Here is a 14,437-nt window from a genome sequence, read left to right as displayed (position 1 = left end):
TAGTAGAGGATAGGAAAGGCAGCAGAACACAACAGACATAGTATGGCAATATGTAAATCAATGGATGTGTAACTGATGTGATTCTGCAATCTGTATATGGGGTAAAAATGGGAGTTCATAACCCACTTGAATCAAAGTGTGAAATATGATATATCAAGAACTATGTAATGTTTTGAACAACCAACAATAAAAAATTAAAAAAAAAAGGAGTTAAAAGTTGCTTATGGGGTTGCCTGCCACAGAGGTCCACAGGACCCTCTGCCAGCAACTCTATTGCCCTGGGGCCTCTCCATTCCAGGAAATATCAGGTATAAGAAGAAAATATTTCTCTTTTTAGGATATTGCCCTGGAACTCTTTTTTCAAAATGGATATTCCAAGTTCCTTGTCTTCTACAACAGTGATCGGAGTAGGGCCTTCAAAAGGTAAGAGATTAAAAATTCTCCTTCCAAGGAAACTGATCCTGAACCCAGAGTTTGCTCAAGTCTGTTTTCAGGAAAAGTATTTCCAATCCACAGCAAGCAGGATTTAGGTTAGAAAAAAGGAAGAGCTTCCTGCCCACTGAACTATTGAATCCTAGGACAAAATATAGACAAAATGTAGAGAAGCTCTTTCCCTAAAGCCTGGGAAGTAGGTTCCATTTTCATGGATTAAAGTGGTTTTAGTACAGTAGTGAATGAGGAGAAGAAAAAATAGAGTAGATATACCCTAGTTCAGAAACTGGTTGTTTAATGGGACTTCCAGAATGTTCTGGATTTGTTTTCTCATTTTCCGACTAAGCTTTTTCTTTGGCCCAATCTTCCTTTTTGATCCCGATTGCCAATTTCAGTCCCTCCAGTTTCAAACTTCAGTGGAAACCACTCCCAGCAACCACCCTTCCAGGGGTGCAAGGAGCATCTTTTCTCTTTAAAAGAGAAGCCTATCACTTCAGCTCTGTTCCTCTTTCTCCAACCAGACGAAAACCTAGGAAATGTGAGCCAGTATCTGAACCCCAAATACTCAAAAGTTCTTTATTTTTTATTGTTACTAAAGTTGTAGACAAATAGATGTATAAAGAATCTAGAAAGCACAGGAAGGAAAGTCAAAGCAGGCCATGCTGTGGTTGGGGTAATGGAGGGTGGCTATGTTCTGCTCCACTTTGAGCTTAACTAAAGAGATGAGACTTGACCCCTCCTCCCCTACTCTGGAAGCCCTTTTCTATACTCAGAAGTTTGCCTTTCCACCAGTAAGTGGTGCCAGGGCCAGCCAGTGCATCCAGGAAACAAGGCCAGAGTGGAGCAAAATAACTGCAGAGAGGCTGTGCCTGCCAGCCCTGGACATGCCCCTTTGATTCAGGTGACACTTCCGATGAGTTCCTTCCAAGGGCTACTGTTAGGTTGCCTCTTAAAATTGTCTTCAAGGTCCATTTTAGATTACACTGAATAAGTGGACCAGTGATGCTACACTTGGTTCATTTGCCCCTTATGGCTTCTGGGTATAAAACAAAAAGTTTCTTATAGCTAATCTAGAAGTTTTATGCTTCAATATGTGTTGGTCAACTTTCCATCACTATAATAAAATACTTGAGAAAGTTGTTATAAAGAGAAAAGGTTTGTTTTGGCTTACGATTTTGGAGGTTTCAGTTCATGATCAATTGACCTTGTTCCTTTGGGCCTGTGATGAGGCAGCACATGATGACGGCAGCAGGTGACAAAACTCTTCACCTCATGGTGGGAAAGAAAATGAGAGCAAGAGGAAGGGGCTGGGGTTCCCCAGTCCCCTTTAAGGACATGCCTTCAGTGACCTTAAGACCTCCCACTAGGCCCTATCTCTCCAAGTTTCCACCACCTCTCAATAGCTCCACCCTGGGAATCAAGCCTTTAACACCTTGGCTTTTGGGCAACATTTAAGATCCAAACTATAACACACAGCTCAGTTCAAGAGTATAGACTGGTGTAAATTCCAAAGCTATGCAAGGAGGCTTGAATTAAGATAGCACTGACACACTGGAATGGACAGCAGTGGTTGTCACAATTGGCCATGGAACTATCAAATGCCTGGCCCAGAGGAGATGCCACAGCACATTGAGTTTAGTACCTACTGTTTTAATGTCATCATTGTTGGAGTTGAAGTTAGAAAGAGCTGAGGGGTGCCTCAGGGCACAGTGGGCCTGGTATTCATGACCTCAGTCAGTATGGGACTGAGACATGGAGGAGAAAGAATGGGCCAACTTCTGATTTGGGAAATGTCTCTGGTGGTGGTGGGAAGGGCTTGGCTCTCCTGATAAAATTGTTCTCTTTTTTTGTTTAGCTTTTGCTCTTTCCAGCCCAGCTTGAAGGGGAAAGGTGTCACAGAGGACCCCCTCAATCTAAGGTAAGTCAGGACTAGAGGCTCTCTGGGCCTGGTGCAGACCTTACTTTGCTGGTCTATATTTGCCTGGTCCTACTTTAAAGAGTCATGCAAAGAGCATGTCCACCCATTTCTCCTTTATTTTTTTCCTTTCCCATTCTCCTTTCATCCTTCATCATCCTGAAATTCTTTCTTCCAATTAAACCACTATGAATATACCTGAAGTTCCACATACTCTGTGGCTTTTTCAGACCCAAATGGTGGCAAGTGGCTCCTGACTGTGGTGGTTGGGTAGTTTGCTATAGGCACAGCTGGGGATTCAGGCCCTCAGGTGCAGATGTGGGAAGCATCCCAAGTCTGTCTTTGCATAATGAGTGCTTCTGAATGCTCATAGGCGAAATTCAGGTTAAAGAATCCTTATTCAGAAAAATTCAAAATACTCCAAAATCGAAAACTTTTTGAGTACCAATATGATGCTACAAAGTGGAAAATTCCATGTGTGACCTCATGTGACAGGGGGCAGTTAAAAGACAGATGTTCTAAAAATCTTGTAAAAATTACCTTCAGATTGTATGTTTAAGGTATATATAAAATAGCCATTGAACTTGGCAACTTAAGGGTCATTGATGACTTTCAGCAGACCAATATGAATTTTTTGGTTAGATTTGAGTCCCATCCCCAAGATAACCCAATAGTATATGCAAATATTCCAACATTTAAAAAATGTGGGAACAGAATCATTTCTGGTTCCAAGCATTTCAGATGAGAGAACTTGGTCTCTACATGATGATATAGTCCTCAGATGGTGATTTGTGGGTATGTGATATGGGGCGTGTTCCCAGGGAATGAAAGCCTTATTGCCCTTACTCAGGACCCCCTTTGTTGGTGCCCAGGTCTCTAGGAGGCCAATTCAGAATCAGTAAATATTTTTTTTATTTCAGTTAGGAATGAGAATAGGAGGAAAAGATGGTTACTGGTTTTGACCAGAATTATGTGAGAATAGGACAAGAGGTATGACCAAGAATGGTAATAAGTATGGAATAGGCCTTATCAATTCAAAAATTATTTTTTTTATAACTTGTGATATAAAGAATTTGGCACTTAACAGAATAACCAGCAAAAGAGCCAAAAAAATTCTCCTGTCCTTATTGAGTTTACCTTCTTGTGAGGAGAATAAACATTAAACAATTTAAATGAATGTACTGTAAAGCATATTAAATAATAAGTATAAGAAATAAAGCAAAGAGAGGTTCACATTGAATTCAAAGTTCTTATTAATAATATTTGAATTAAGACTTGAATTAAATGGGGAAACCTGTTATACAGGTAACCCAGGAAAATGTTAGATGGAGGGAATAACAATGAAAATGCCCTGAAGGGAGCCTGGCTGGCTTGGCTGAGGCTGGAGCTGCTCCTTGGTGGGGTGTAGGGAGTTAGAGCAGAGTGGGGAGGAGTAGGAGAGGTGAGTTTGTGCAGTTCTCGAGGGCTCATGGTGTTGGCTTTTACTCTGAATAAATGGGAAGCATTGGAGAGTTCTGAGGATTGTTGTGAACTGACTTACATTGAAAAAAGATTATTGTGGCTCCTGTGTCAACAATAGAACTTTGTAGGTCAAGGGCAAAAGCTGGAGACTGATTAGGTGGTCACTGTAATTCAGGTGAATGATGATGACTTGGGAAATGGTAACCAAGATGCTGTGAATGGTCAGACTGTGGACATATTTTGAAGATAAAAATTATGAGATTTGATGATAAGTGTATCTTAGAAAGGATTTAAGGACAAGACCAAGAATTTAGCCTTGAGCAGCTAGAAAATGAAATGGGGACAGCCAGGAAGAGCTGCTATGGGGCTGTGTTGGATAGCAGGAGCTCGGCGGCTTTAGATGTGTGTATTTTGAGATGCCTGTTGTGTGTCTAGGTGGGGGCATTGTGTAGACCATGGGATATATGAAGTTGGAGTTTGAGAGAGGGGTCAAGAGATGGAAATGAAATGGTGTTTAAAGCCACGAGAGTAGACCAAGATCAACAGGAGAATGCATGAACATGGAAAGGAAGTCTAGGACTGTACCCTGGGCACACCAGCCTCTAGAGGGGAAGTACATGGGGAGGAGCCAGCAGGAGAGATGGGGAAGGACTAGCCAGAATGGCCACACAGATTATAAGGGTGGAAAATGGAAGCCAGGTAGAGTGTTGCAATGTAAGAGTGGTGAAGGGGACAGGCCTGGGTACCCTTCACCTAATTTAACTCCCCACAATGGGTATGTGTTATGTAACTATTGTATGATTTCAAAACCCAGGACATTTACACTGGTACATGTATGTTCATAGTTATTTATCATTTTACCACATGTAATGATAATCATAATCAACATATACAATTATTTTATCACCACAAATATATCTCTTGAACCACTGCTTTATTGATCATACCCACTCCCTGCCATTCCATTCCCAACCATCCTTAATTCCTGGTAACCACTGGTCTTCTTTTCTTCTCTATCATTTTGTCCTAGATAATGTTCTATAAATAGAATCATGGAGTATGCAATCTTTGGCCTTTTAAAATTCAAACCAATGCCATTGAGATCCATCTGAGTTGTTGTATGTATGAATATTGTGCTCATTTTTTATTGCTGAATAGTATTCCATGATGTATTCCAGACTTTGGTTAACCATTTGTTCATTGGGGGACATTTAATTGTTTCTAGTTTGTAGCTGTTACAAATAAAGTTGACCATTTACATTTAATGTAATTATTGATATGTTGGGACATAAATATCTTTTATTTTCTGATTTTTCCTTATTCTTCATTTCTGTTTTCTGCCTACCTATGCATAATTAAAAGATTTGTTGAAATTCTTTATAATATGCTTATTTCTCTATGTAAATATTTTGTATAAATGTTAGTTGCTTGAAGTATTTCAGTATATATATATGTATCTTCTCATAGGCGACTGGTGTCTGATTGTTCCAGTTGAGTGAAATGTTGAGATTGTAAGCCTTTAAAGACTTAACATCTTTTTTTGTCTTTATTTGTCAATAGTATATTAATAATTTTCTTAAATGCTTCTTCTACATTTAAAAAAGTACTTCAAATATTTTCCCAAGTCATTTTCACACCTTCTCACACATTTCCTAAAGGAAGGTAGGCAAAGCAGATATTCATAAGGCAAGTCAGTGGCTTGGGCAGCACCAGAGAGCCTGACTTCCAGAATGTTCCCTGTTCACTCTTTGTCTTCTCCTAACTCAGGGCTTCTCCTCTTCAGAGTCGCTGATTCCTGTTAGTTGCTTATTCTTCCTGTCTTTGTCGTAAGCTATTCCAGGAAGGTGTGCGCATCCTGGGGAATGGAGACAAAAGAGGCTGAGCAACTTCTCCAGACCACAAGGCAAAACACAGGTCACCCTGAGGTCACATCAGTGTCACCCAGGTCATGGCTAGCTTCCCAAAAGAGCGATGGATAGGGTAAGGATAAGTGAAAAGTCAGTTTTTATTCTACTTGAGGAAAGAGAAATCCCATGGATTTACTATCAAGTATTCTTAGGCTTTACACCATCTCCAGGAGGTAAAGGTAATGGTGGCATTTTAGAGCATGAAGGAACATTATCATCAAACTTTCCCTTGGGAGAAAAAGAAATAAAATGCAGTCTCCTAACTGGTCAGTATCTCCAGTCTGTGCTTCATTCTACTGCCAGCATTTTCTAGCTAAAATGGTATCTGACCTGAGTACTTTCAGTGGCAAATCAAAACCCACCGCCCATTCATTGCTCAACTCTGGTGAACTCCAGTGCACTGAAACCCCTTCTTAGGACCTGGAGATAAGAGCAAAAACATCATGGAACACTAGAGCGAGGGTGTCAACTTGCATGCCAACCAACCACTGGCAGCAAAGCCAGGAGTGGACCTGACCAAGCATAGTGAGGGTTGTGCTGCCAGGGGCAGAGGAAGAAGCAGAGTGACAAATCCCTGCCCCAGACCTGGATCCTCCTTGGGGGCAGAGGTGGGATCAGTAGCTGCAAGGCTTTTCTTAAAAAGATCTGCAGAAAGTACCTAAGAAGGTGATACTAATTCTCCAAAATACAAAAGTGCCTCAAGGGGAGAGTAATTGAAATGAGAAATATCCATATAACTAGCTACCACTCTGCTTAGATCTGTGTCCTCTGTATGAATTCTGTCCCTATTGGGTCAAAGAGGAAGTAAAAAAAATGCCAGCTGTCTCCTTTATGGATGTGCCCAGGGCCCAGCATCCTAGTGAGGGCCCCTGAACCAAAGGTATCATGCATATTTCAGACATGACGGCCCCCACTCTTCAGAGGGCTTCTAATAAATCATTGCTGACATTCAATGAAAAGTGCAAAGGGCAGTGCCTGATGCTGGCTCTCTAGCATATTACTAGTAGACAAATATATGTGAACATATTGATGGCATACATCAAAAATTATATTTTTAAAAAACCTTTCACACAATATTTCTAGCAATGCAGATATACAAATAAATCATCCAAATTATTTAAAAAACATTTTAGTAATCCAGCCTCTCAGCACAAAGCCATTTCCATTAACAACAACAACAAAATTGCAAACAACTTAAATGCCCAAAGTAACCTATAGTTATGCATATCCATAAGAATAACTCTCTTGCAGATGTTTCATATTATGGTTATAAAGACTTCATGACAATGTGGGCTGCAATGCAGGATAGAAATGACAGGAATGCTGTAATTTTAACTCTGCATAAATAGATTCACAGAAAAATAACTAGTAAGGAAGGCTGCCAATATTAGAAATTATTTACACTATAGAATAGTGGGTACTTTAAGCTATTCTATTTAAAACTAGATTGAGGTTTTGTTACTTTCTAGCAGAAAGTTTTAATAAAGGGAAGAAAGTAAGATTAGAATTTTGAATCTAGATCTGAAATTTTCAAAGTGCAACAAAGTTGTGAGAGCTAAGCATTAAAAACGGAAATATAGTAAGTAGGAGAAAAAAATGAAACATACTGTCTGCTGTGATTTACAGTGTGAAAAAGAGATAAAAGCTAATCCCCCTACTCAGATGGAGGCTCCATGCTGAACAATGGCCACGGCAGCAAACTTGCCACCACTCAGGAAAGTTGTGGGGGAAGAACCTTCCTCAAGGTGTCTTCCTCAGACCCTTCCTCTTAGCCAGTATGAAGTTATGAGTGAGTGGCAAACAGTGAGGGCAGAAGAAGGTTCATAAGTCATCGTGGGGTTGTCTCTATACTATCATTTCTGCCCAAAGCTCCTGTGACTTGTGCCACTACCCAAGATGGTATTTCAGCTTTGAGATGCACCAAGCTCTCTGTCCAGGAGAGAACCCGTGTGAGTGAGTTCATGTTCTTTGTGCTGCCTGTTTTAGATGCATGACAGCTCTTGCAGTTTGGTATGGTACTATTCCTACTTCACAGATGAGGGAATGGATGCTAAGTAAGGTACTCCAAAGGACTGGCAAGAGAAGCAGAGATGTCATGGACCAGAAGAATCTGGTTTTTCTCTATGCCAGGCCAGCTCTGCATGCCTTAAAAGTCTAACCATAGCTTATAGTTATGTGTATTTATAATTATCTTGAGGAAGTCTTAAATCATGGTTACGAAGACCATGGTCCTAATATCCTAAGTTCCTCAGACTATGATGTTTTTCCCCACCTTCTTTCAGATAGTTTCTCTTCCAGTTTATGCAGGCAAGCCAAGCTTTTCTCAACTGTGCAGGGGCCCTGCACCTAGCATGGTGTCTAGTAAGGTATTTATTTGTTTAATGTACCAACCAATAATCCATGCCTGCCTCCATTCTTTCCTACCTCCCCACAAGGGTATGGAAAAGCACAGGATGAAATAGGTTCACTCATTCACAGCCAGTTCAAGGGCCTGCAGGTTTAGTCTAGAAAGCTCCTGGAGCAAATTTTCCAAGTACAGATAAGAGGAAAGGATAGTAAAGCTCTGGATCCAAGATGATACCCACCAATACTTCACTATAAGACCTTTTCCTCTCTCTAGCTTGTCTTTGTCCTTCACCCAAGACTAGTGCCATCTTCTGTCCCACCAACTCTTCCTATGGGTTTGCTGCCTTTTGAAGCTCAGATTCAAAAAACTCCCATAGAACTTTTGGGAACTGGCTGTGGGTCCTGAAATGCCACTGATAATGAGAATAAGAGCGTGCTGGCAGCAAGAGCTGCTGCGGCTGCGAGTAGTAGGCAAGAGAATTCTGGGGCAGAAGTGAGATGTGGGACGGATGGCCTTTCCCAGAATCACTGTATCTGTACATGTGGGTATGTGCCTGCAGAGAAGAGGGAAAGGTGTGTCATGGCAAGGAACCAAAAGCCCTTGAATCAGCAAAATCATAAGCAGAGGAGGTAGAGAAAGGTGTTTATGGGCTTGGGAGGAAGAGCTATAGCAGTAATGGGAAGAGCCTTCACTTTCCTGTGGATGCAGCCCACTGCCCCTTCCCTCCCACTTTTTCCTCTCCTGCCTCAGGGTCAGGGTCCCAGGTCACCTCCAGTCTTCTTTGGAATCCTTAGCCATGGAGTTGGGTGAGACCAAATTTGGGAAGATGGCTTTTCTGGGTCCTGGCAAAACCATGCTCTTCATTTTGTTCAGATTTTCCCGGGCCAGTTGGCATTTCCGCAGGCAGGGCCCACACAGATCTTTTGCGTCGACCAGATACAGGTTCTCCATCCTTTTAATGGAATCTATGAATGAGGTTGACTGCTCAGTGTCTGGAAAAGGGTTTCTCTTCGTGTTAAGCTTTTTCAGCTTGGGGAGCTTGGAGATGTTTGCTGGAATGGTTTTTAGCAGGTTGTCATTGAGCCCCACTTCATGGAGCTCCTTCAGAGCACCCAGTGTGGTGGGCACACTGTCCAGGTGGTTCAAACCCAGATTGACAGTACGGATGTTCTTGAGTTGATTCAGCTCCACAGGCAGTCCGTTGGTGGTCAGCTTGTTGTTGCTGATGTTGAGGTAGAGCAAGGTGGTCATCTGGCCAATGGACTCAGGGAGCTTATCTATGTAGTTGCTGTGCAGGTCCAGCCAACGCAGGTTCTGGAACTTGGAAATAGATTCAGGGATCTTCCTTATCATGTTCCGGCTAAGATCAAGCTCGTCCACATCATTGAGTCGCAGAATGCACTTGGGGAAGGAGGTAAGTCCCATCTTGCTCAGATCAAGGCGTCTTTTCCCATCAAAAGTAATTCTAATACAATTCTTGGCCACATTGAAGGTGATCTTCTTGCCCTTGATGCCTCTCCCAACCTGGGCCATGTTCTTTTATTAAGAGACTTTGTTTGAAGAATATTTTTCTGATTGGATGGTAATCAGTTTGAGGAAGGAGTTACATGAAAATTCTAGAAGATAGACTCTGGTATGAACAAAAAAAAAATTAGTTACGAGAGGAGATAAGGGTACTGGACTAGCCCCAAATCATGTGCTTTGCTCCATCATAATGGTCTAAAAGGATACAAACAGATAATTGAGAGGAGTCAGAGCATCAGCAGAATTTGATAAAGACTTTTGGGTGGGTTACTTCTGCTGATGCTCTGACTCCTCTCAATTATCAAGTTGTGTGCAATTTTCAGGCTTCAGTTTTCCTAGATGTTGAAAGGCAGGTGCGTGGTTGACCTGAAGGATGCTGAATGCATCTCTAGCATCCTTCTGACTTATGAATGCCTCCATTGTCCTGGGCTTTGACATGTACTCCTGACCCCAAGTGTGTGTGTGTGTGTGTGTGTGTGCACATATGTGCACATGTGTTTCTTGACTATCTGCCACTTTCTATACCCCACATAAGTTTAGAGTCTTCTTCATATGACTGTCCTAAGAAGGGGTTTCCATCAGATGCAACATAAGCCTGGCTACGAGGAAATCAGGTAGGAGTTAAGAAAGACTTATTTTATCTCTCTTCACCTTTTGGACTCAGAGGAATCAGTCAGGCCTTGACTAATATAACTACAGGGCAACAGGAGCTATATTGAGCCCAGGTTGTCAGGCTTTGCCTACACTATAAGCATGCAGAGAACTGGAGTTTAGCCAGGTGAAGCTATAAGACAATGCTCCTTTCTCCACCTCCTACCCCTCCCCAGCCTCACAGTAGAATCCCCTGCATGCATAGGTGTTATGATAGTTATGAATGCCACCACACAGAGAAGTAGAATGTAAAGAGGATGGAAGATTCTAGCCTCAGCATTCTTGACTTAGAAATTCAGTTCTGCTGCTAATAATTTTCTTAAATTCTCAATGCCCAAATTTCCTTGTTTTGTGAAAACAACCCCCTCAAAGAGCTCTTAGTGGGGGAAAATTATCTGTACTACTACATAGAATTTTTACCAATGCCTGCCACACAGTAACATCTTAATTTTAGTTATTAAACATAGTGTCTCCAATCCTCAACAACCCAACAAGATCCATGGAAGTATCCCTATCATAAAGCGAGGAACACTGAGGCTCAGAAGCGAAAAAGTTCTACAGCAAGGAAGAGGGTGCAAACACTGTTCTTTGTGTTCTGCAACCCCTTTCTTCTTCTAGAATTTGATGGCTCTTGTTTGCTGATTTCCTACTTTCGGATCAAGTTTCCCAAAGCAGACATAAGCATGCTATTGGAAGCCAAACACTTGTATTGCCTCTAGCCCCAGGAAGGGTAGATAGGGAGACACGTAACAGAGTTTGTTTTCCATCATCCAGACTCTTATCAGGAGCCATGTTCATGAGTCTCCAGCAACTGGGATATGTGACCTATTATCTCACATGTTTCTCATTCAGTAATCTTCAGGGTCCAAAGGGAAAAAAATGACCTTCCTGTGCTTATAATGAATCCCACTATCACCACTCTTAATTGAAGATCAGAGGGTCTCGCCTTACTCAATCCTGTTAGATCATAGCCTCCTGGGCTTGGTGTGTTGATCTCCACAGTAAATCAGTGAAAGGAGTCTCAGTTCTCAACAGCACTGATATTCTTTTGAGCAAGCCTTGTTAGCTGATTCTATTTTTCAGAAATGGTGGACATACCACACTCAGGCATAATTGGCTGGTCACCAGGCCTGGCACTTTGTTCACCAGTAAGGAAGTTTCTGTATCATTCAGCTCAGAGAAGCCAGGTAGGTTAAAGCAGCTTTAAAAAGACAGCTTTAAACCTTCCTGTTACAGTGAAGTGAGAGTATGGGCACCCTGCCCCACCTTGCCTACCGAAAAGACCTGAGGCAGAACACACAGAGAAGCACACTGAGGACTTAAAGACAAATGGTATTGGGATGATCAAAGACAAAACCCCTAACTCAGAGCAATCTGGTAGCATGTTTCCTGAGTCTTCCCTCCTACTCCCATCTGTATCTCTTGGCCTGGATTCAAAGGCAACCCCAAACATCAAGTGAGGGCAGCAAGATTTCTGATTTTCAAGAAGATCTTGTCATTATTGTAATTTGAGTCCAGGGAATAGGAAAGGGGTCTTTTAGGATCAGTCAGAGCAAAGAAAATCTGGTTTTGCTTGTTTGTTTTTATTGTTGTTGTTTGTTTTGTTTTGTGTTTTCATACCTGGGGTTGAACCCAGGGGCACTTAACCACTTAGCCCCATTCCCAGTCCTTTGTATCTTTTTTTAGAGATAGGGTCTTGCTAAATTGCTTAGGCCCTCACTAAGTTGCTGAGGCTGGCTTTGAACTCATGATTATCCTGCCTCAACCTTGGAGCCATTGAGATTACAGGTGTGCGCCACCACACCTGGCTGGTTTTGCCTGTTTGTCTCCCCTTTACTCCTGCCTCAGCCCTAGCCTCACTCAGGCACATGGAAAACTGAAGGAAGAGAACCTGTGTATGTGTACAGTACACACAGAAACACACACATTCCCAAAAGAAGAAGAAAAAGAAGTTATGATCCAGAAAAATTTTTGAAGGAAAGTAATCCAAAACTTCCAAAAGTTGGTGAAAGACATAAAAAGGACAGATGCAAGAAACTTAGCAAACTTCAAACATGATAAACTGGAAAAAAAAAATCTGCATTCAGACACATAATCAAGTTGATGAAAAAGAAAGAAAGAAATTTGAATCTTGACCAAAAAAAAAAAATAAATAACACATTACATTTAGGGGAAAATGTCCAACACTATAAATGACCAGGCCATGAAGCCATGAAGCTCAGAGGCACCAAAAGATAATTTTTACAGTGCTAATAGGAAAAAAAAAAATCCTGTCAACCCAGATGGTGAATGAAGGCAAAATAAGGACATCTTCAAATGAATGAAAAACAAAAGGTTCTGTCACTAGCTCAGTTGCTGTTAAAGAAATGCCAATGAAAGGGAGACCACACTGGAGAGAAACTTGGCTCCTTGTATCTTTTGGAGTAGAGGAAGAAATGATAAATAGCTGAGTAAATGTAATAAGCTATTTTTTTCCCTTAAAATCTTTAAAATATATTTGGAGTTGAAAGCAAAAATTATAACATGATCTGATAGGGTTGTCAATGTATGTGGATCCAGTATATATGACAACTAAAACATAGTGGGAGCTGTTAATGAGACCTGAACACTAGTAAAGTTTTTACATTGCTTTTGAAGTGGTAAAATAGTCATCGTAAACATACTGTGAAAGTTAAGGTGTATATTTTGATCCCCAGAGCAAACACTGAAACAAATTTTAAAAGAAATAGTAAAAAACTAAGTATGTAAATGAAAGTAAAACCATTTTTCTTAAAAAAATTAAATAATCCAAAAGAATGCAGGAAGCAGAAAACAGAAGGAGCAAACAGAAACAAAACAAAACAAAAAAACCGTAAAAATGGTAGTCCTGAATCTAGACATACAATACTTACATTATATGAAAGTGAACCAAACATACCAGTGAAAACACAGTGATGAGATTGGAATGCAAGAGAAAAACAAACAATTATGGGCTCTCTATATGAAATTTAAAACTTTATTTTTACCCCATTTCAATCCACTTCCCTTTCCTTCTCCCTCTATTGACCCCTTTCCTCTACTCTGTTGGTCTTATTTCTATTTATTTATTTTTAATCAATGCATTATAGTTACATACAAAATTGGAATGCATTGTGGTATATACATACATGCACCTACTATAATTTGGTCATGTCATTCCTCAGATCGTCCCCTTCCTCTTGGGTTCCCACCCCCTGCTTCTGTTTGTATTTTACTAATTCCCCTTTATTTTAATAAGAGCCTCCCGACTTCATTCCTTTGTTCTTTTTAGCTTTTACATATGGGAGAAAACATTTGACCCTTGACTTTCTAAATCTGGCTTATTTACCTTAGCATGATGTTCTCCAGTTCCATTCATTTTCCAGCAAATGACATAATTTCATTCTTCTTTATGGCTGAGTAAAATTCTATTTTTTTGTGTTTGTGTGTGTACACCATATTTTCTTTATCCATTCATCTGCTGATGGGTACACCTAGGCTGGTTCCACAACTTGGCTATTGTGGATAGTACTGTTATAAACATTGGTATGTATCAGAAGTTCACTTTAAACAAAAATGAGTTTAACTGAAAGAAATGGGAAAAGGCATGCCAAGAAAACACTAAAGGAGCTGAATCAACTTCATTAATCTCAGACAAAGAATATTTCAGAACAAGAAAATTTAGCTGAAAGGGAGAAAAATATACTAAAATGACATTTTCCAAGAAAACAAAGAAAAATCCTAAATATGTATATACCTAACAACAGAGCTTCAATATAAATGAAGCAAAAGCTAATAATATTAATAGACAAATTTGTAGTTATCGCTGAAGATATCGATGCTTTCTTCTCAATAATCAATACAGCAAGTCAAAAATCAGCAAGGAACAATGTGTTCTCAACCTCAGCTCTATTGACTCAGTCTCAAGATTCAGCTCTATTGAAATTGGGCCAGAAAATTCTTGGCTATTGGTAAAGATGAGAGGGAAGACCCTGTGCAGGGTAGGATATCCAACAGTGTAAGGCCAGAAGAGTCTATCCATTAGATGCCAGTAGATGCCCACTAGTTGTATCAACCAATAATGTCTCTAGATATTGCCCAATGTCCACTGAGGAGCAAAACTGCCCCCAGATTAGAACTACTGATACAGAACAACTGACTATTACCACCAAGCAACTAGATCCAACTGATAATTTGTAAAAC

The 14,437-nt window shown here is 40.6% G+C and overlaps 2 protein-coding genes across 9 annotated transcripts in view; one reads left to right on the top strand and one right to left on the bottom strand.

Moving 5' to 3' along the window:
- Positions 1 to 14,437, top strand: part of Wdfy4 (WDFY family member 4) — a 274,400-nt gene that overhangs the window by 194,084 nt on the left and 65,879 nt on the right. For 7 of the 8 annotated variants that reach the window (XM_015498911.2, XM_048807497.1, XM_048807491.1 and 4 more), the window contains 2 exons: positions 338 to 423; positions 2,288 to 2,350. In XM_015498911.2, the coding sequence (XP_015354397.1) occupies positions 338 to 423; positions 2,288 to 2,350 (149 nt within the window). Of the gene's footprint in view, positions 1 to 337; positions 424 to 2,287; positions 2,351 to 9,347; positions 9,472 to 14,437 lie in introns of those variants that run through there. The other variant, XM_048807498.1, reaches the window with a different exon arrangement.
- Lrrc18 (leucine rich repeat containing 18) lies at positions 4,726 to 9,595 on the bottom strand. Its single transcript, XM_015498910.2, has 2 exons — positions 8,832 to 9,595; positions 4,726 to 5,663 (listed from the first exon to the last, which is right to left on the bottom strand). Exons 1-2 carry the CDS (start codon positions 9,593 to 9,595, stop codon positions 5,615 to 5,617), a joined length of 813 nt encoding a protein of 270 aa, XP_015354396.2. The 3' UTR covers positions 4,726 to 5,614.

This window comes from Marmota marmota, unplaced genomic scaffold, assembly GCF_001458135.2.
Source record: "Marmota marmota marmota unplaced genomic scaffold, marMar, whole genome shotgun sequence".
Lineage (NCBI taxonomy): Eukaryota > Metazoa > Chordata > Mammalia > Rodentia > Sciuridae > Marmota > Marmota marmota.
This window is presented reverse-complemented; position numbering and strand designations above follow the sequence as displayed.